Source organism: Carlito syrichta, unplaced genomic scaffold (assembly GCF_000164805.1).
Source record: "Carlito syrichta isolate Samal-C Ts95f unplaced genomic scaffold, Tarsius_syrichta-2.0.1 Scaffold315149, whole genome shotgun sequence".
In the NCBI taxonomy this organism is placed as follows: domain Eukaryota; kingdom Metazoa; phylum Chordata; class Mammalia; order Primates; family Tarsiidae; genus Carlito; species Carlito syrichta.
This window is the reverse complement of record NW_007259245.1, coordinates 506,712-530,051: the sequence shown is the minus strand read 5'-3', so window position 1 is coordinate 530,051 and position 23,340 is coordinate 506,712. Positions and strand designations below refer to the sequence as shown.

General features: G+C 41.4%; 1 protein-coding gene across 1 annotated transcript in view; it reads right to left on the bottom strand.

Annotated features, from left to right (window-relative positions):
- The window catches only part of HECW1 (HECT, C2 and WW domain containing E3 ubiquitin protein ligase 1), a gene marked incomplete at its 3' end in the record, with an annotated part of 437,085 nt that overhangs the window by 205,681 nt on the left and 208,064 nt on the right, over positions 1-23,340 (bottom strand). The window contains exon 3 of the mRNA XM_021706110.1: positions 21,530-21,637. Coding sequence (XP_021561785.1) covers positions 21,530-21,637 — 108 coding nt within the window. The remainder of the gene's footprint in view (positions 1-21,529; positions 21,638-23,340) is intronic.

Here is a 23,340-nt window from a genome sequence, read left to right as displayed (position 1 = left end):
CAACTTGGCAAGACCTTATCTCTACAACAAATCAAAAAAATTAGCCAGGCATGGTAGTGTGTACTTGTAGTTCCAGCTACTTGGAAGGCTGAAGCAGAAGGATTGCCTGAGCCCAGCAGGTCAAAGCTGCGGCCTGGGTGACAAAGTGAGACTTCAACTCAAAAAAAAAAAAAGATAGGAATGTTTCATATTCCATATGAAATTGATAGTGCATTATTTATAACTATATTTTTTCCCCAAAAGATATAGGAAGCAGAATGACACAATTTCTCCCTTATTTTGGAAGTTATCTGGTTTGAGTTTTAGGTTTATAGGCCTTAGGTAACCTAGAAGATATGAGGAAGAACCCCCCCAAGCCAGAATTTATTTATCAAAAATTGTGTATTTATTTTTACATGTTTAAACTTCAGGTACCATTTGGTGCAATACACCTATAAAGATGCTTTTTGAACTTATCAATTTTGATGTCTTTTAGTGCTTCCGCCATTTTTTGTTTTACCTCTTCAGCAAAATGTTTCCCTTTGAGGACTTTTTTATGGGGAAACAAAAAAAGTTGCTTGGGGCAAGATCAGGTAAATAGGGAGGGTGGGGCATGGTTGTCAAATCATTTTTGGTCAAAAACTCCTGGACACTCCGCATGGTATGGGCAGGTGTGTTCGTAAATCACCCATCATGAAATAGGCAAACGTATTGAAAGAATCTCAAAAAACAAACAAAAAATCACTGAGGCTGAACACAGCCTCTGACAACAACACTAGCTGGTACACTGATGCTGATGGGTTCCTTGAACACTTACCTAATGAAGAAAGCCTGTGCTATAAGGGACCCACCACCAAAAACTTAGTTCCGGGTTTTTTTTGGGTCTCCTCTCAAACTAGTGTTAATTTTGGTGATGATGAAACAAAGATGAGTTTCTCCTTCTTTTTTTCTGCTTTTTGTCTGTCCAGTTCCCTTAGGTGACACAGCTGGCAATAGCACTGTAGGGTTAAATATGGATCAGGTTCTGCAAACTCTGGTTTTGCTTGGAAAGAAGAAAACAGGGCTTAGATTAGCAGGTGCTACAATGAATGAGGAGTTGTTTGTGCCTAAATTTTGTGGGTTTTGCAATATTATTGGGTACTATATTGACTCTGGAATTTTGGAAAAGTGGGATACATGAGATAATAACATTTTGCTAGGGTCTTGTACATTTTTATATGCTTTGGACTTTGAACTCCTTTCAGAGAGGTTGTTCCAAGCTAGTACGGACAATGTAGCTGGTATTTTTGACAATGGCCTTACAGTTGACAGAAGGCCAGTTTTGGGTGATATCAGAATGTCCTGGGGGTGACCCTTGAACTGGCCCCAGGTAGATAAGTTGCACAGGAGCCGTGAAAAGTACCTGGGAAAGCACACACGGCACGTGGGCAGGACTTCCTGAAGCTCTGTGGACCCCGGTTCTTTTCAAGGACAGCTGCAGCTATGCACAACCATCGACTTGGCTGAAAGATTCAGTGGGTCAGATGAGAGAAGTCTAAGTTGGGAATGAAGTGGAAAAGGAAAAATTCCTGCTTCCCATCACTTTTCTAGCATCCACTTCCCAGTTCCCATGGAGGCAGAGAAGTTACTAAACTAATTGGTCAGATTCCCAGTGTGGATTGAGTCATACTTATCAGAGAACGGAGTCCTCTGTTTTCAAAGACTGTACCTCTCCACCATCTCCTTCTTATAAGTTAGATGGGTTAGTTGAGTCTGTTCTTTTTTCGAGGTACTCTCTTGCCATGAGTCTGACCTAGAGACTACCTAACCCCCTCCCTCCATCTATATTTCTCTCTTTCTTTATCAGGGGCAGTCAACTTTTTAGGCTTGGGGACATTTGTGGGAAAGGTAAGACAATGGCTGTTGTCCTTGGGCATAGGTCTTTTGCTTTCTGCACTGTAATACTAAGCACTAGCTAAATTAATTCATTAATTAACTAAATGCATATTTATTCAACCCTTTAAGGGGGGGTGCTACTAGCAAGAAAAAAATGTTTTAAAATGTTATCTAGGGGTTGAAATGATGGATGATTTTTTTTTTTGAGTTGGAGTCTTACTGTCACCCAGACTGGAGTGCAGTGGCCGCTCCTTGGAAGGCTGGGCTCCGGTGATCCTTCAGCCTCAGCCTTCCAAGTAGCTGGAACTACAGGCGTGCACTACCACGCCCGGCTAATTTTTTTGATTTTATTGTAAAGATGAGGTCTCGCCAATTAGCACAGGTGGGTCTCGAACCTGTGGGCTCAGGCAATCCACTCACCTCAGCCTCCCAAAGCGCTGGGACTACAGGCTGAGCCACTGAGCCCGGCTGGATGATTTTTTTTTTTAACTTTTAATTTTTTTATTTTAAAGATGTGGAGTACAATTCAGGGTTAGGTATATGCATGTTCATTATGCAGGTACCCCTGGTAATGAGGTGTGCATCCCCTTCCCCAGGCAGACTCCCACTACTGCCAATTCCGCTTCCCTGCCCCACTCCCGGCAGTTTCCCACTACGGGCAATCCTTTTGTTATAGTATTACGATGATTGTTCAAGGTCTGCTTATGAGTAAGAACATGTGATACTCAGTTCTTTGTTTCTGTGAAAGATCACTCAGTATTATAGGCTCTAAGTCTGATGGATGATTTTTACTTTGATCTTTTCTTCAAATTTTATGTAGAGAATAAGTAATACTTTTAGAAAGGCATACACAAATGGAATCCATACATATATAACAAACATGTAAAAATGGAGGAGATTCTGGATTTATGTGTGAGGAAGTAATTGAAATCCTGGGTAGCCTCTGTCTTTCAATGTGACCGTTTCAACAGTTTTTCATGGCGGGGTATACTGAACGTCCCACTTGAAATCATCCATATGGAAGGGAGGCTGTATATTAACTATCTTGACCTTCCTTCCATTTGTTTTTACCACCATATCCTGTTGTCATGGATTTGATACCCCCATGATGTCTGTCTTCTCACTCTGATTACCAAATAATTTCCTTGTCAATCACACTAGAAAAGCAAAGACTCCAGGAATGACTCCTTCTTCAAATTCAATTCAGTGTATAAGCCAGGACCAACCCTCCTTGGGACCAAAAATTTTCACTGTTCTTCCATCTTAGTAGTGGGAGCCCTACGGGCCTACTTATCAGGATTTCACGGTGGATAAAAGACAGCCTCTGAAAGCAGGCCACCTTGGAGCACATCCTGGTCCCATCATTCGTTTGTTAACTGTACATATTGATATGAGATCAATTGCATTATCTTCCTGTGCCACAGGTTCCTCATCAACAAAAAGGGAAACTAATAATATCTGTCCTCTAGGGTTTTCATAAAGATTAAATGGGGCAATATATTCAAGGTAATCAGCATGATGCCAGGCATGTGGGGAGAGCTCAGAAAAATCTGGCTGCTGGTATTATGAATATTATTCCTCTACTCAGGGCAGTAGCCTTAGACAGCAGCCCAGGGATTGGATCTTGTAGCCCACATATAGATCCCAGGGATGAGCACAAGCCATCCTCCTGAAATGACCGCAGCCACCTTGGTTCCCATCTGCTGTGTCTGTCTGTCTAATTGGACACCGTGGTGATCAGCTTGCCATACCCTTTAGACACTGCCTCACCCAGCTGGCTGCAGGTCCAGACACAGCATCCTAGTTAGGTCAGTGTCCCTTGTCTGCCCCATATTCTTGCTGCCAAATTTGGCCTCTTGCCACCCTCACCTGCAACAGGCCATCTCGTGAAGATCAAAACGGGCATAACAGTCTTTTTCTTATGTTGTTGAAAGCCTTCTCTGGGGACAGAGATAGGGAAGGCTTCAGCAACCCTGGCTGAGGTTTCTAGCTCCATGTGTCTGATTTTGAGCAAAGGAGTTTCATTTTGTGTGTCGAGTGGCTTTGAGAAGATCACCTTTTCTTTTTTTTAGATTTCTAATTCTACACTACCATGTCTGCGTAGGTGAAATCACTCTTGAGTTCTTCCAATTTCTTCTTATTTCCCTTCTTGTGGGTAGAGTGAAAAGGGGTAGAGTGTTTAGCAGAAGTACATTTCTTCCCATCTCTTCCTCCCTTGACACCTGCCCTGTACTTGACACCAGTCACACCCACACTTCTGGTCATCCCGTCCCTTGGTGGTCAAGGGTTTCTAGGAATGTTTGACCTCATCACTCTTCTGTGAATCCTGTTCCCTTCTGACTTCTCATGGGCCTATCAAACTGCCCTTCTACATCCCACATCTCCAACATTCCCATACTCTCCCACAGTGCTACTACGCACATCAGATAATCCCAGCTCAAGTCCCATCTCCACCACATACTAGCTCTGAACCTCAGGCAAGCTACCATGTCTCTCAGGGAAATAAGTTTTCTCATCAAATACAATAGTGATGGCGCCCAACTCATGGTGCCCACCCCATGGTATTCTTGTCAGCATGGAATAAAAGGATGTAACATCCTTGCTAAGACGTTGGACACCTGTAAGCACTAAATAATGAGAGTTCTTATTTTCACAGCTCATTCCACTCCGTATATAAACATGTTCAAGCTCACCCTGATCTTTAAAATCCTCCTTTTGGTTCTGTTCCTCATGCTGCTACCTTCTCAGAACCATGCTCACGGTCAGCCATTTTAGGGGACTGCTTTATTCCTTTTGCATCTTCTTCATCGTACAGACTCACCAGAAGGTCACCCGCCACTCCAGGGCATCCAGTTCTGAGCAGTTTCCTGGGACACGGGACTAGTTTGAGGGCCAAAACCAGGAGAGTTCCAGCAAACCAGGAGGTACTGATCACCCTACTGTTGGTCCGCAATCTTTCTCATCAGCTCCCTGAATTATTTTGTCAAAGACCACAGCTGCCATGTGGCCACACCTGACAGATGCACTCTAGACCATTTCCATGACTCAACAGGTCAGCTGAGCAGGTGCTCAGCGGGTCGTGTGGACAACATCTGATGGTTTCTCCTCCGCTGACTTCCTCTTTTTTGGTTTCCCTGATGTTCTGGTTACTACCGTTGCATCAACCCAAAACTTGACAACTTACAACAGCACTTTATTATTATTTCTCGAAGTTCTGTGAGGTGTGGGTTCAGCTGGGTGGCTCTCTTGGGGTCTCAAATGCAGTTGTGATGGACAGCAGCTGAGGCTGGACCTCTGATGTGGCCTCTTGCCTGGGTGGGGATGGCTGGAACCATTGGGCTGGCTGGCATGCTCTCTCCATGCAGCCCTGCACGTGGCTAGCCTGGGCTTCACCCAGAACAGCTGTCTCAGGGCTCCAAGAATGAGTACCTCAAGAGGTAGTGAGTGGAAACTTTCAGAATCTTGAGGAATGGACTGGAAGCTGGCACATTACTTCAGTATGAAAACAAGCTCAGTCTTGAGGAGGGAGAATATGGGCCTGCCTCACGATGGGAGGAGTGTCAAGGAATTTCTGGCCATTCTTTTTTTTTTTTTTTTTTGAGTTAGAGTCTTACTCAGTCGCCCAGACTGGAGTGCAGTGACCACTCCCGGCCACTGCAGCCTCGATCTGCTGGGCTCCGGCGATCCTTCTGCCTCAATCTTCCAAGTAGCTGGAACTACAGGTGTGCGCTACCATGCCCGGCTAATTTTTTTTGATTTATTGTAGAGATGAGGTCTCGCCAAGTTGCCCAGGCGGGTCTTGAACCCATGGGCTCAGGCAATCCACTCACCTCAGCCTCCCAAAGTGTGGGATTACAGGCTGAGCCACTGAACCTGGCCTTGTGGCCATTCTTAACCTACCATGCTCAATTACCTCTCTTTCCCTTCTTCGTTTTCCTCTTGTTCTTCCTTGGGATTCTACCCTTAACTCTCCTCGCAGACTGTACCAGGCATCTTCACACTTATGAGTATATCAGAATTACATGGCACGCTTATTGACAATAAAAGCTCTTGCCTGTGGAATTTGTACTTACCCACCACCCCCAGTGAATCTCCTGGAGTCTTCAGCAGGTCACACTTTGAGAAATACCATGCTCTCCCCAAACAGTTGTCTACAGTCTCACTTCAGGCACCACCTGCTTGCTCCTTTCCCATCTCTCTTTCAAAGCCAGGACCTTCTCCTGAGCACTTCATGTCCAGGAAACTGCCTTCCGCCCCTTTCCAGTCCTGCAGATGCTTCAGCCTGAACTCAGCCTCTTAATTCCCTAAATTAGTCCTCTTCTGTCTTCTTCGTCTTAGATGGTGTGCTATAGAGGCAGCCGATTTTCCCTCCACCCCTCACCTCTCCCCTATGCACACATCTAGTCCCTCACCAAACCATGCTGATCTAACCTCCTAAGCCTCTTTCTCATTCAGCCTCCTCCATTTTTTTTTTCATTCAAAATGCTCCTTATGTTTCACCTGTGCTTATGCCATAGTTTCTTGGTGGGCTTAGGCCTCCGGTGTCGGCAGCCTACCATCCACTCTCCACACTGCTGCTAGGATGAAATTTTTAGAATGCACGTCTAATCAAGATATTTTTTTCTACTTAAAGCATTTCAACAGCTCTGTGTACTACTCTGTAGGCTTCGGTCTAAACGACTTAGAACTTCTGATCCTGGCGCCTTCCCTGAAACTTTTCTTTTCCAATTCTATCTCACCTATCTCCTCACCCCCACCCTCCCACCTGCCCTCGTGCCTTTTCAGATGTTTTTCCTGCCACCTGGCCCCCAAGTCCAATCCTTCCTTCCCAACTGGCCAAGTTTTTGCAACTTGGAGGCGACCAAGTCCTTGCCCCAAAGCTGGGTTGGGGCTTCTCATTTCACACAAGGCACAGTAAGAAGTATGCTCTGGTACCCTCTAGTGTCATGTGAGAGCCTTGGTGGGCAGGGATGGAGCCTTCACATCTAGATCTGGGTCCCCAGAGGTCAGCCCAGTCCCTAGCAGGCCTCCAGCAGAGTAGGTAAGAGAGGCAAGTATATCTGTTTGTATTCTCACTGACTTGGCAACTCAAGTCAAATCCAGAAAAGTCTAAGTGTGGATTGGTGGGGCCTTGACAATTTATTTGTTTTCCTCTCATTGGGAGAATCTGATATATATCTGACTAGAAGCTGGCACTATCTTTTATTTTTATTATTATTAATTTTAATTTCTGATTTTTAAAAAATTTTAGATTCAGAGGGTATATATGTGTGTTCGCAACATGAATATATTATGTAGGGGTGGGAATTGGGTCTCAGGTGGTGCATTCCCCAGATAGTAAACACTATGCTCTATAGGTCCTTTTTGACCCCTAACTCCCATCCCCGCTTTGCCCTTCTTGGTGTTCTCGGTGTCTATTATTTCCACCTCTGTGACCTTTTAGCTCCCACATATGAGTGAGAATGTGTGGCATTTGGTTTTCTGTTTTTGAGTCAGTTTACTTAGGATGATCTCCTGCTCCATCCATGTTGCTGCAAAGGATGTGATTTCATTCTTTTTTATGACTGCATAGTATTCCATTATATATATAAAATAAAATCTTTTCATTATCCACTAATTGGTTGGTGGATCTTTAGGTTGATTCTACATTTTTGCAATTGTGAATTGTGTATTGTGCTGCAATGAACATGCAGGTGCTGGTGTCTTTGTTATATAACAACCTCTGCTTCTTAGGGTAGATACCTAGTAGTGGGATTGCTGGATCAAATAGTAGACCTACTTTTAATTCTTTGAGTAATATCCATACTGATTTCCATAGAGGTTATACTAATTTACACTCTCACCAACAGTGTATAAGTGTTCCCTTTTCTCTGCATTGGTGCCAGTATCTATTATTTTTGATTTTTAATAATAGCCATTCTGACTGGTGTAAGGTGGTATTTCATTGTGGTTTTAAGTTGCATTTCCCTGATTATGAGTGATGTTGAGCATTTTTCCAGAGGTTTGTTGGCCGTTTGTCTATTTTTGTGTGTGTGTGTGAGATGCCTGTTCTTGTCATTTGCCCACTTTTTAATGGGGTTATTTGCTTTTGTCTTGCTGATTTGTTTGAGTTCTTTGTAGATTCTGGATGGTTAGTCCTTTGTCAGATATATAGTTTGCAAATATCTTCTCCCATTCTGTAGGTTGCCTGTTTGTTCTGTTGATTATTTCTTTTGCTGTGTAGAAACTTTTTTTTTTAGTTTAATTAAGTTCCACTTATTTATTTTTGTTTTTGTTATATTTTCCTTTGGGGTTTTAGCCATAAATTCTTTGCCTAGGCCAATATCCATAATTTTTCCTAGGTTTTCTTCTAGGATTCTTACAGTTTCTGGTCTGACATTTAAGCCTTTAATCCATCTTAATTTGTATATGTGGGGAGAGATAGGGATCAAGTTTCATTTATCTGCATGTAGCTATCCAATTTTCCAAGCACCATTTGTTGAATAGGGTGTTCTTTCCCCAATGCATGTTTTTGTCTGTTTTGTCAAACAAAGATCAGTTGGTTATAGGTATTTGGGTTTATTTCTAAATTCTCTATTCTGTTCCACTGGTCCATGTGTCTGCTCTTGTACCATTACCATGATGTTTGGTTACTACAGGCTTGTAGCATAATTTGAAGTCAGGTAATGTGATGCCTCCAGTTTTGTACTTTTTGCTGAGGATTGTTTTGGCTATTCTGGTTCTTTTTTGTTTCATATGAATTTCAGGATTTTTTTTCTAATACTGTGAAAAATGGTAGTTTGATAGAGATTGCATTGAATCTGTAGATTACTTTGGGTAATATGGTCATTTTACTAATGTTGATTCTTCCAATCCATGAACATGGGATGTTTTTCCATTTGTCTGTGTCTTCTCCAATTTATTTAATCAGAGTTTTGTAGTTCACCTTGTGGAGATCTTTCACCTTCTTTGTCAAATGTATTCCTAGGAATCTTAGTTTTTGGGCTGCTACTGTAAATGGAATTATGTTCTTGATTTGATTCTCAGCTTGGTTGCTATTGCTGTGCAGCAGGGCCATGGATTTGTGTATGTTCATTTTGCATCCTGAAACTTTACCAGATTCATTTATCAAGTCTAGGAGTCTTTTGGAAGAGTCTTTAGGTTTCTCTGGGTATAAGATCATATTGTCAGCATACAGGCATAGTTTGATTTCTTCTTTTCCAATTTGGATACTCTTTATTTCTTTGTCTTGCCTGATTGCTCTGGCTAGGACTTCCAGTACTATGTTGAGTAGTAGTGGTGAAAGTGGGCATCCTTGCCTTTTTCCAGTTCTGAGGGAGAATGTGTTCAACTTTTCTCCATTCAGGGTGACAGTGACTGTAGGTTTGCAGTATATTGCTTTTATGATTTTGAGGAATGTTCTCTCTATACCTATTTTGCTGAGGGTTTTTATTATGAAGGGATGCTGGATTTATCAAATGCTTTTTCTGTGTCTATTGTAACGGTCATATGATTTTTGTTTTTAATTCTATTTATGTAGTGGATCATGCTTCTTGGCTTGAATATGTTGAACCACTCTTCTATCCCTGGAATAAAACCCACTTGGCTGTGATGTGTTATTTTCTTTATGTGATATTAAATTTGGCTTGCTAATATTTTGTTGAGAATTTTTGTGTTTATGTTCATAAGGGATATTGGTTTGTAGTTTTCTTTTTTTGATGTGTCTTTTCCTGGCTTTGGTATCAGAGTGATACTGGCTTCATAAAGTGAGTTAGGGATAATTCCCTCCTCTTCAATCTTGTATTATTACTTCAGTAAAATTGGTATCAATTCTTTGAAAGTCTGGTAGAATTCAGCTGTGAGTCCATCAGTTCCTGGACTCTTTTTTTATTGGGAGACTTCTAATTACTGTTTCAATCTTGCTACTCATTATTGATCTGTTCAGGGTTTCTATTTCTTCCTGATTCAAGGTTGGGGGGTTGTATGTTTCCAATAATGCATCCATTTCCTCTAAATTTTCTAGTTTGTTTGCATAGAGGTGTTCATAATAGTCTCAAATTATCTTTTGAATTTCTATTGTCTCAGTTGTAAAGTCTCCTTTTTCATTTCTGATTGAGCTAATTTGAGTTTTCTCTCTTCATTTATTTGTCTGGCTAGTGGTCTATCAATTTTGTTTATCTTTTCGAAGAACCATTTTTTTTTGTTTCATTGATCCTTTGTATTTTTTAAATTTCAATTTCATTCAGTTCTGCTGTAATCTTCATTATTCCTTTTCTTCTACTAGCTTTGAGTTTGGTTTGTTTGTGTTTTTCTAATTCCTTAATGTGTGATATTAGGTTGTCAATATAGAATCTTTCAATTTTATTAATGTAGTCCCTAAGTGTTGCATATTTTCCTCTGAGCAGAGTTTGGCTGTTTCCCAGAGGTTTTGATAGCTTGTTTCATTGTTGTCATTCATTTCAAGAAATTTTAAAATGTCCATCTTGATTTCACTGTTGACCCAAGGATCATTCAGGAGCAAACTGTTTAACTTCTATGTTTTTGTTTGAATTTGTGAATTCCTCTTGTAGTTAATTTCTAGTTTTATTCTACTGTGTTCTGAGAAGTTGCTTGATACAATTTCGACTTTTTAAAATTTATTAAGACTTGATTTGTGGCCTATCATATGATGTATCTTGGAGAATATTCCATGTGCTGATTGGAAAAATATATATTCTGTAGTTTTGGGATGGAATGTTCTGTAGATGTCTGTTAGTTTCATTTCCTCTAAAGTCCTGTTTAGCACCAATGTTTGTTGACTTTCTGCCTTGATAATATGCATATTGCTGTCAGTGGAGTGTTAAAGTCTCCCACTATTATTGCATTGCTATCTCTTCTTCTTTTTTTTTTTTTAGGTCTGGTAGAATTTGTTTTATAAAGCTGGGGGCTGTGGTGTTAGGTTCATATATATTTAAAATTGTTATGTCATCTCATTGGATTGAGTCCTTTATCATTATTAATAGCTATATTTGTCTTTCTTTACTGTTGTTAATTTAAAGTCTATTTTATCTGATATGAGAATGGTTATTACTGCTTGTTTTTGGTTTCCATTTGTGTGGTATATATTTCCCCACTCCTCTACCTTGAGTCTATAGGAGTCTTTGTCAGTTAGTGTGGATCTCTTGAAGGTAGCAGATATTTGGGTTGCGTTTTTGTTTTGTAAACCATTCTGCCAGTCTATATCTTTTTAGTGAGGTACTGTGACCATTTATGTTTAGAGTTAATAATGATATATACTATTTATCATACTGGTTGTTATCTGGCTACTTTATTTATTTTCTCTATTTTGTTGGTGTAGAAAAGACTTTTGAACTTTATAATTTCCAGCATTTTTCTACTGGTGTATTTCAACCCCTTGTTTCAGTGTTTAGAATTCCTTTGAGTATTTCTTGTAGAAACAGTCTAATTATGATAAATTCCCTCAGCATTTGCTTGTCTGCAAAGGACTTCATTTCTCCTTCATTTATGAAACTTAGCTTTGCAAGATACACAATCCTTGGCTGACAGTTATCCTGCTTGAGGAGATTGAAGATGGGATTCCACTCCCTTCTGGTTTGTAGAACTTCTGAGAAGTCTGCTGTTAGTCTGATAGGTTTACCTTTGTACGTTATTTTATGCTTTGTCTCATTTTTCTTAAGATTATTTCCTTCACATTAACTTTGCATGGCCAGATGACTATATACCTTGGGGATGACCATTTTGCAATGAATCTTCTGGGGGACTTTTTGCACTTCTTGAATCTGGATGTTTAGATCTCTGGCAAGGCCATGCAAGTTTTCCTTCATTATTCCCTCAAATAGGGTTTCCAAACCTGTTGCTTTCTCTTCTATCTCAGGAACACCTATGAGTCTAAGGTTTGAACTTTTTTTGAGTTGGAGTCTCTGGAGTGCAGTGGTATGCTCACAGCCACTGCAGCCTTGACCTGCTGGGCTCAAGTGATCCTTCTGCCTCAGGCCTTCTGAGTAGCTGGAACCACAAGCATGCACCACCGTACCTGGCTGATTTTTATTTTTTGATTTATTGTAGAGACAAGGTCACAGCATGTTGCTCAGGCTGGTCTTGAACCCTTGAGTTCAGGCAATCGTCTTGCCTCCACCTCCCAAAATGCTGGGATTATAGACATGAGCCACTGCACCAGGCAGGTTTGAACATTTTACATAAACCCATATTTCTTGGAGACTTTATTCTGGTCTCTTGATTCTTTTTTCTTTATTGTTTTCTGATTGGGTTAATTCAAAAACTTTGTTTTTATGCTCTGAGGTCCTTTCTTCTATTTGTTCTAGTCTACTGTTAAAACTTTCCACTGCATTGTACTTTCCTAAATGTTTCTTTCATTTCCAGAATTTCAGCTTTTCTTCTTCTTCTTTTTTTAAAGCTGTTTATCTTTTTGGAGAATTTATCATTCATGTCTTGAATCTTTTTAAAAATTTCTTTGGTTTTCAATTTTCTCCTAAAGTTCAGTGATCAATTTTGTAACACACCTTTTGAATTCTATATCTGGAATTTCATTTTGGTTAGGGTTTGTTGCTTAAGAGTTGGCATGGTCTTGAGCAATCCCCTTGGTTTCCTCCCACTCTGAGAGCTTTTCTGACCTCTCAATAAATCCTGGTTTAAAAAAAAAGAGCTGGTGTGGTTGTTTGGGGGTGATGGAGAACTGTTTTTTTATATTGCCAGAATTATATTTTTCTGGTTTCTTCTCATTTGGGCAGATAATTTCTTCTTCTTCTTCTTTTTTTTTTTGAGTTGGAGTCTCACTCTGTCGTCCAGACTGGAGTGCAGTGACCGCTCCCGGCCACCGCAGCCTTGACCTGCTGGGCTCCAGCGATCCTTCTGCCTCAGCCTTCCGAGTAGCCGGAATTACAGGCACGTACTACCACGCCCGGCTAATTTTTTTATTTATTGTAGAGATGAGGTCTCGCTGCCCAGGCAGGTCTTGAACCCGTGGGCTCAGGCAATCCACTCACCTCAGCCTCCCAAAGGCATGGGATTATAGGCTGGGTCACCGAGCCTGGCTAGATAATTTCTTCTTATTTGAGATTGGCAGGGGGTTGATGTAGGCACTGTGGGATTACCTTGAATATATATAGCCTTGGTGTGATGAGTTTTTCAATTGCCAGACGTGGCAGCTCTGTGCTGTGTACCTGCACTGGTTTAAGGTGTCCTGAGTGGCTGGAGCATCTTGGAAAGTGTTGTTAGCTGGTGTTTGAGATCAGACCTTCCCAAAAGCTGAGGTATTGTATCCAGTGTGGTGGGTTGTACTGCTGACCTCTGGTCAAGCGGTGGTGCTTGTGAGAGAAAGTCAGCTGTGATGGCATCTGTAGGGTTTCTCCTTGGCAAGTATTGCTCCAAGGAAATGCCCAGCCAGCCTAGGTTGAGGGCAGGACTCTGGGAACTTCCCAAGTTCTCTCTATTTTTTCCCAAGTTTTTCTCTCTTTGTGCAGGGTGCAGAGGAAAGGAGTTGAAGCACCCCACACGTGTGCACTCTTAGCTAACCCAGTGGGGATTAGAAGGAAGTCCCAGGCCACTGGGGTAACACTGTTGTTCAGAGCAGGCACAGAAGAGCTCACAAGGGGTGGGGTTGCTATGGCAATGCATCCCACCCAGCTTCTGCCCTGGCCTCAGCCAATCTATGATCTGAATGACAAGGTGTAGCAACCCTGAGGACTTTGGGCGTTCTCAGGCTACCTGCCCAGTCAGGAACTGTCTGCATCTGCAGAGTTTGCTTTTGGGGCCTGTTCTCTCCCACACCAGCTGGAAAATAACCACTCCACCCTGCGAAGGTTGAGTTCCTGGGAAATAGTGTCTGGTCCTGCTCAAGGCTTTTTTCCTGCACCACTCCATGGCAGAGCATGTCTGTGAATAAGGCAGTTTCTTGTGAGGGACTGGAGTTCCACAAGGCTCAGAGGGCCCTGCAGGTTCATGGCAGGAACACCAAACTCCTGAGTTCCTCTCACTCACCTTCTTCACTGTGTCTAGAGGCTGTGGTGGACTGTGGTACTGTAGGCAAGAGTCTAGTCAGTTCCAGCCCAGGCCAGTAGATTTTTTTTTCTTCTTCTTTGCTCTAAGTGGTTATTATCATGGTTATTTGGAGACTCATGGGGCATGCTACTATATCTGTTCCTCTCTGAGTGCTGAGGAAATACTATCTTGGTTTACTCTGTAGGAGAAACTCACTCTAGCTGCTTCATGTTGGCTATCTTAATCCCTTCTTGACACACTCTGTTTGTATTGCTGGGACTCTGAATTGAATGATTTGGTTATATCTTTCTGATTGTTTTCTGCAATGGTGTTCAGTAACTCCTGGTTATTTAGTCCAAGAGACTGAGACCTCCAGGGACTGCAGGTTTATTTTGACACTCCCCCCAGATATAATGGAACCCTTGACATGCTGAGAGGTGATTGCACACCATAGTGTGGCTTCTCCTGTGGGTTGACCCAGTGTCTCCTCACTGTTTTGTCTTTTCTTCCCACCTAGGGGTCTGACCTCCACTGCCACACCCCTGTTGTCTCATGGTCTCTCTCAGAAGTGCTGAACTCTCAAGTTGGCCTCTGGCAGTCCTATGCAGCCCAGAGGCAACTGCAACCTCTGTCAGTTCTCTGCTTCTCCTCTGTCTCAAGCTGCAGGCCTTGGCTGGGATTGTTGACAGCTGATACATTTCCCTCAAGTTGCCTCTCAAGGTAGTCACTAAACCCATTTTTAACACATCATCCTAAAATTAAAATATAATAATAATAATAAGTGGTGGTTTCTTAGACTACATAAAAGCTAAGCAACCTGATCTTTTGCATACTTCTCAGCTTTTCCTGAATTCCAGCCACAGTTCTGTTTCCTTCCACACATTGTGAAGTGCACTACCTGCATGACTCTGATGGTGCCACTCTGCCCACCCCACTGTGTCTCCCCAATCTTACCCTTTAGTTGCTGTCATATTCTATATATATTCCATTAACACACAAGATGTATAATAGCAAACATATGATAAAGTATGATACATGAAAACCTCAAAAGGACAAAACTATCACTGCAGGAATATTTCTAACCCTTTCACAGGTCTGTAAAGAGTGATTAATTATGGATTTGGCAGCTTGGGTTCCCTCTTCCACCAGCCAAAGGGGGTTCTTCTCTAGAATGATTACTTCTTTTGGGCTTTTAAAGCAACATTTGAAGAAAACAAGGAAGAGAAGACCAGCACAAGTATGAGCTCTAGCCAGAGGCAGGTTTATGGAGAAGCTTAGTGGGGAGGGACACCAGGGAAATTGTGTGGTGAAGAGATGAAAGAGAGACACAGATGAAAGAGGAAAAAGAATCTTAGGAGTATCACTGTTAACTGTATATTCTTTTCTGAAAATGTAGGCAACATAAGTGAAAACATAAGCAACACTAAAATTACTTTATGACTGTCAAACGGTATAATTTTAACCATGATTTCACTTTAGTATAGTATTAAACTGGGTGGGCAGGGGAGAGAGTCACAGTTTCCAGGGAGTTATATAACAAAAATAAGATGCTCCAATAATATAAATGCACAGTGTCTTGCAAATTCATATATGGAGCCATCCTTTTTCCCTAATAGAAAACTTGAGAAACAGCATAATCATCACAGTTTTATGTTACACAGATTGTATTTTGTCTTCCCAAGTAGACTTAACTTTCTTAAGGGCTTAGAGTTTGTGGCCCCAGTGTTTACACAAATGGGGATACCTCCTTGGAAGTGACAAAACAGTGACTGGAGATGGCAACCCATGGTGCAGTCCTTAGCCATACCACTACTAAAGGCAGAGAAACCCTGGTAAAAATGCCCAGGTTCAAATAAAACACTCTAGCAATGTGTCACCTTAACCACTTCGATTGTAGCCTCATGAAGCCCCTGTGCCCAATCACAAAACTGGGTGTCTCTCGCCCCAGCAAGCTTGTCCTGGCTCTGGCTGCATCACCACAGGACATGTGCCAGAATGCCAAGGAAGGGAAAACAACCATCTCCCCGAGAGCCCTGCTTTTCCACAGTGTACTTCAGTCTCCAACTTTTGTTGCAAATGATTTCTCTGAAGAAAACTCTCCGCATAAATCCATCATGTCACAGTTGTCAGCAAAACACCATGGACATTCCCACCCCAACTCCTCTCACAGCGACATCCACAAGCCCTAATTTAAAGCCATCTAATTATGGCAGCAGACCTGGTGCTGATTAAGGACTTGCTCTCTCAGACACATGGATGGGCACTTCACCTGTGCTCTCCCTGTTCATCTTCATGGGGCCACCTTGTGAGGGACATACATTACTTTCACTTTATAGAGAAAAACAAAATCTCAGAATTCAGAGGGCCTCCCTAGGAGTGATGAGGTGTTGATCCCACAAGCGGCTATGGTTATCATGTTTTTTCTTCCTTGGAAGCCACTTGCTGAAGCTCAGAGGGAGAAGGCAAATTCTGATGACCTCCACCTTTGTAAAGCTCATCTCACCAGTTTCAAGGAAGTGGCAATACAAACTTCGAGCAGGACTAGTTGCTTATATTTTCTGTTACGTATAATCAGGGACCACTGCATGTATTTAAAATTTGGGATGATGATCTGAACGGAATTAAAAGAGGTTGAAGTGAGCACCCTATCCCCTTTGGCCCCTTCTGCCATGCTTGGGTACAGCAAGGAGGTTCCATCTTTGAAGCAGAGGGAGTCCTCATCAGATAACAAAACCTGTTGGTGCCTTGATTTGGAACTTTCCAGTCTCCAGAACTGTGAGAAACAAATTTCTCTTATTTATAAATTACCCAGTCTAAGGTAGTTTGTTATAGCAGCCTGAATGGATTAAGACAGATGATATGACAGAAAAGGATTTAATGTGCTGAATGGGGCTTGAGGGATGTTCTGACGATTATGAAATCAGAGCAGGTAGCAATCTGAGTGTGAATCCGGGTCAGATTTCCACACTAGGAAGCAAGGGTAGAGATGGGCCTCCCAAAGGCGTGGGATTACAGGTTGAGCCACCGAGCCCGGCTTTTTTTTTTTTTTTTGAGTTGGAGTCTCACTCTGTCGCCCAGACTGGAGTGCAGCGGCCGCTCCCGGCCACCGCAGCCTCGACCTGCTGGGCTCCGGCGATCCTTCCGCCTCAGCCTTCCAAGTAGCTGGAACTATGGGCGTGCGCTACCACGCCCGGCTAATTTTTTTATTTATTGTAGAGATGAGGTCTCGCTGCCCAGGCGGGTCTCGAACCCACGGGGTCAGGCAATCCACTCACCTCAGCCTCCCAAAGGCACGGGATTACAGGCTGAGCCACCGAGCCCGGCGACTCTGGATTTCTTGTTTACACCTAGACAGTTGTGAGAAGGCAGTGCCTTATGAAAGAGGCCTCTTTGGGAGTGGTCTGTTTTGTTTTTTTTTTCTGTAATCAGTGGTTACTTTGGGCACACTGCTCAGTTCTTCCTATTAACATTTGAGACACAGAGCAGAGAGATATACAAAGCAGATCTGGGTCAGAGATCAAGACAAAGATGCTCTCTTTGTCAGGATCACCTCAGTGTTTCTGGGCAACCCAAGCCCTGACTTTGAAGGACTTCTGATAGGAGTACCTGACCAACAAGGTCTATGGTAATCATTTCTGAAAGTTTGAGATTGGACTGCTGAACCCAACTGCACATACTAAAGAACAACAGTTGTTGGGTTACTATAACAATACAGCACTGTAAGATCTTATCAGGATGGGTCAAGTTAAAATTTCACTAGTTTTATCTTTTGTCAGTGTTAGAATGTGCATCTTTACAGTTCTCATATTACAGCCATTATTACTACAGTCAAACAGCCAGGTGCCTACTTGAGAAAAGTTATGCCAGAGAATAGGAAATGATTCAGGCGTTATTTTCTTTAGTATTTTATCAAATATGTAACTCCTTGGAAAGTGCAGAAAAGATTTGTTTAGAATACTGCTAATTTGGTGGTACTTTCAAAATATGATTTAGCCAGATAATTAAAAAATTGTATAAACCAATAGCAATTGCCTACTTCTAAATTGAATCACTACCCCAAAAGGAATGTGCTGCTAGAACACTATAGACTCCAGGTCATCTACAGGTCACCTGCAATATATCTCCACTCTCACACACACACATAAAATAAGTAAAAGAGAAAAACTAATGAGAAAAAAAATAAATAAAATGAAAACCTCATTTTATTTTTTCATTTTAATTTAATCCCCAAGTAGAAAGAATGACCTTCTGTTGTTTCAACACTTAAAACTGGCCAATGTTTAGTGTTTGCAAAATTATTTTTAGTTTTAAGGGAGTATAATTTACTAATTAGATTAATGTGTTTGTTACTACCAGGAGACCGCAAAGAGTCTTATTTTTGGTTCAAAATAAAAATTTTTGTAACCTTTTGGATAATGGTTTGGATTCTGCATTTTTACTATAGCAAGAGGATCTTTGATGCTTTGATGTATTATTGAAGAATAGCCATATCAGAATGTTTTGTGCATCTAATCTCTCCTTACTTGTTAATTTGAAACCTTCACAATCATACAGTTTTGAGAATGCAAAGTATTTCACACAAAAATATAAACATATATGGCATATGATATACAATTTTAATGCATTCAGACCCTTAAAGCTATATTTATTATAGCATCTTAATTTATTTAATTTATATGTGTACCCTGAGATAATATTCTAATCATTTGCAAAATAAATTAGGCTTTGCTTTGATATATGTTTACTTTGTGACAAATTATATTACATTAGTATAGAATAACACATTCTTAATATAGTGATCATTCATCTGGTATATTTGTAAAATGTAAATATCTGCCCTTTCCATTTCACTATTATCTATTTTTTGAAAACACGGGAACATTGCTATTCCAACAGGTATATCAAGGACCAGAATTTTCTCAAGTATGCACAAGAATATTTTTATCTTGTCATTTTTCTAAAATGTTCAACTTCTAGCTATTTTGAAAAACAAGTCACTTGTTTTTTATGAAATACTAGTATTTGGAGTTTAATATGCTTTCACTCAATTATACCAATGTTTACATATTATAAACAGCTGACTTTATATTAAAATGTCTTTCTAATAATATTTAAGTTATGTTTTCATATTGCTGATGAAGATAGTTATATGAAATGGTTTGTTATTTGAGATAAGTATATAAGGAATGTTCTACATATGTTACAAAAATCTTAAAAAACTGCTTTGAAGGGAATGGTACTCTTGCTGGATGAGTTTATGACACAAATTTTCTTTTTTTTTTGGTGTCTTGGCTCATGCAAATGAGGTGACAATTAGGAGATCATATACTATGAAAATAAAGAAGGGACATAGCTTTATGGGATGTGGTTACTGGCTGTTGACTTTGAATTAAATATATTGAAATTCCCACCCAAAGATTTCCTTTTCCTTGATACTTATCTCCCTAACTTTAAAAAGATAAAAACTTGCAAGTTGTGCTTGTATCTGTACCACTGAGAAATGCTACCATACTTTGATGCTAAATTGGGTCCTGTGTCTATTTCTCAATTAGAACCCAAAGAAAGAAAATGGGTAAAAACTCTCTTACCTGACTTCCAGTGTAGGTTGGTGTGTATAGTTGATTATCATGTCTATCAATCTTTCTAATGTAAGTTTTAATCCTTTCTATTCTTATTGAAATTTAGGAAGTTCATATTAGGTATAACTTGCTGTAGTCATCTTTACACTTCAAACAAGTCCATATTTCTTATGCTAAATGATGCTGTTTATTGGGTAGGGGAGAGATCAGAATGATTAGGACTAAAGGTGTCTGCTGGGGAGGATAGGAAAGTAGGGTGGAGGGCTGAGGGTGAGTTTATGTTGGGGCTTGGCAGCTGGGCAGAGAGGTTTCAGCTGATGCAGCAGGAAAGAGGAGCTGGGAAGCTTCTGGGCAGATGGTAGCAGAATTGGGTTTCAGGCATTTTGTCTAGTATCACTGTGCAGGATAGATTAGCGAGGAGAAAAGCCAGAATCAGAAAGCATATTAAGGAAAATAAATTCTTGTGCTAGAAATTTTATTATGTCTATCTCAAAGACAAGGGCCAGCAATCACACTTCATAAAATCATATTCCCTCTATACTCTGATAGCATAAAATTTCTTCATTATCTATTTATTCTGCATGAGCCAACACAAAAAAAGAGGCATTGGTGCCATTTCTGGGGCCAGAAACACCACAAGTTTCTGAAAGATAGACATACCAGGACTTTTATCTTCACACCTATGGTCCTTGGAATATAGTAGGTCTTACAGAATATCAAGTGAATGAAAGAAAATAAGAGCAAATGGAAATGGATGCAAAATATGCCTGAGAATAGAGTTTTTCTTAGTTCACAAGTTCAATGAAAATGGATAACTTTGAATTGCTACCATGTATCTTTTCGTCTGAAAACTGGATAGCTGGGATAACAGATTATTCCATTTCCATTCAGACATGCCACATTGAATATTTGCTAAAAACCAGAAAGTGGATGAAGAAATTTTTCCTTGAAATCATTTCATCCTCAAGTGAAAGAGAAGGAGTTGTGGACTCAAGGTAATCTGTGCATTCTTTCAGTGAACAAACATGAAGCCCATGTAGGCATTTCCTCATCAGCATGGGGACCCATGAAAAATCCTTGCCATAAGTCTGAAAATGATTTATTTTCTCTTTCTGTTTTAGAAAGCAGGATTTAGGCCAGGCTCGGTGGCTCAGCCTGTGATCCCCCACTTTGGGAGGCCGAGATGAGTCAATTGCCTGAGCCCGCGGGTTCAAGACCCGCCTGGGCAACTTGGCGAGACCTCATCTCTACAATAAATCAAAAAATTAGCCAGGCGTGGTAGCGCGCACCTGTAGTTCCAGCTACTTGGAAGGCTGAGGCGGAAGGATCGCAGGAGCCTGGCAGGTCGAGACTGCAGTGGCCGGGAGTAGCCACTGCACTCCAGTCTGGGCGACAGAGTGAGACTCCAACTCAAAAAAAAAAAGAAAAGAAAAGAAAGAAAGCAGGATTTATCGAGAGGACAGAAAAGCTCCCACAGTGGAAGGGGACTCAAAGGGGTTGTTCATGATTTATTTTCAAAGACAAAAGAAATATTAGAAAACATCTAAATAAGATACATGATAACAAGTTTATATATCCAGAAACATCAGTAGGTCAAAAATCAAAGAAGCAGGCTAGCAGTACTAATGTATCATCTCCAGCCTAAGGAGTTGTGGCCTGAGCCAAAAGTCAAGGCAACATGTGGAATATTGCCAACATGCTGGGGACACGGGCAAGAAGTCTTGAAGGACTGGGTCAAACAAAGGCAAGGCAAGGAAGATGGGATGCATATTGAGAGGACATGGTCTAACTATGACAAAGTTGGAAATACCTGGAGGGACCATGGAGTGAAAGTTAGGGACATGAGCCAGAGTCTTTTGAATATAAGCCAATTTTTTTTTTTTTTACCTTGGTATTACAGGGGTAGCGTAGCCCTCTGGGCTGGTTGGATGGCTGTTATTCAACTACTGTCAACTTCACAACTCACTACTGAAAATATTTTTAAGGATCTCATTAAATCTGTATCTCTCTTTTATATGGCCATTTCCTATTGGAGGTGGCACAACAGAGCAAAGAACAAAGGAGTTGAATTTTGTTTCATCCATGTCCGCCAAGCAACAAGAATGGAGAAAAGTACTCACGTTCCACAAAGTAAGAGCTGGCATCAATCTTCCAAATGATCTGGCCCCGATGAGAACCATTGACTCCACGGTTCTTATAGTCCAGAAAGTTTTCAGACAAGACCTCATCTATATCCCCAGAAGAAGAAAGCAGAGTAGAGAAATATATCAGTCAATGGCATATTTAGGGGGGGAAAAAAGAGGAAAGGTTATGAATGCCGCTTCCATCTCAACAGAAGAAAGGGCACCTGGAATCAGAATCAGAGAGCAGGAAGTATCCTAAGTCACCATCAGTACAAAGCCCTTTTAAATGCAGGAATCTCTTTTCTACCCCACAACACTTCTGACAAGAGACCGTCTAGCTGGTTCTTGAACACCTCCAGAAACTGAGAAACAATTACTGCTATGGCAATTCATTTTACTTCTGAATAGCTCTTACGTGTGTGAAATTTCCGTGTGAAAACCTCTCCCAAAGCTTATCCCTATTTGAGTGTGAGGAACACACGTTAAGAAAATTTCCAGTCATTAGATGTCCAGTTCTCATGGTGTTTTCTCCTCCCACCTGGGCATCACAATCATCTTACTCATGGGACTCATCCCATGAGCTTATCTACCCATCCCTTCATGCACTCATGCATTATTTGTTCATTTAGCAGCTGAAATTCAACCATCTGTCAGATACTGGGGAAGGCGCAGGAGCCATGGTGCTTAGCAAGACCAATATGATTCCTTTTGAACTAAAGCTTACAGACAACTAAGACAGACTTTAAACACTAAGCAAAGAAGTAAATGCATTCTTGCAACTTGTGAGAAGGGATAGGAAGGAAAAGAACAAGGTTCTGTGACAGAGTGACGAGGAAAGAGGCCAGTAGTGTGGTCAGAGGAGAGCTGAGGGACAGGAAGAGTCATGTGGTAGAGAACAAATGTGTGTGTGTGTGTGTGTGTGTGTGTGTGTGGAGGGATGGTGAGTGCCCCACCTATGTGGGGCTCGGGGTCCAGGTAGCTGCAAGGGGGCGCTGGGAAGAGCTAGTGGGTGATAGTATGCTGCCTCTCTGCTAGTCACTTTACAACCCATTGATGTCTTCTTTAAAGCCAGTGCTGGAGAGGAATGAAGCATCCTTGGGGAGGACAGATCCAAGAAGACCAAACTTACTGTCATCTCCTTGATTCCAGATCCCATACTTTCAATACAGACTAAGACAGGGGTATTGATTTTAACCTTGATCGTCTATGGGGCCCTTGTCATTTACACTTTGCTGGAAAGTAATCATCTGAGCTAGGTGGGCCTGAGGCTTTGGGGAAACCTGCATTTTGAGAGTCCACATCTACTGCAAGGCTAGAGGGACAGCCTGACCCTCTAGGGTTCCTGAGGGCAGGTCAGAGCCCTGGCTCTGTAGAGAGGAAACTGGGTCATGGTTGTTCTTTTTGTGCCTACAATACCCTGTGGTTCATACCCTGTATCTGGCTAAACTGAGAACACAGGTGGTGATGCAGTACAGAAAGGGCTGAGCTTGAAGCCCAAAGACCCAGCTCTTGAGGCCTTTTGTGCCATTTGCCAATAGTGTCACCTCTATGACCTTAGGTTGTTCATCTGCAAAGTGGGAGTAGTCAAAACTTCAGCCTTACAGGGGAAGGTTAAATAACTGGCAACTGTACTTGTAACCTGCTTTGAGGAACTGCACATTTTCAGCTGGCCCTTCTTTGGGAAAGAAGACTGGGCAATGCAACACTGTGGCCGCCTCATTAGCATAAGAGCTGTTTGTATCCTTTGGAAAATCACCTGTTTGCAAAATTTGCCTGTCTTTTTATTCACAGTGTGTGCTCATATTCCT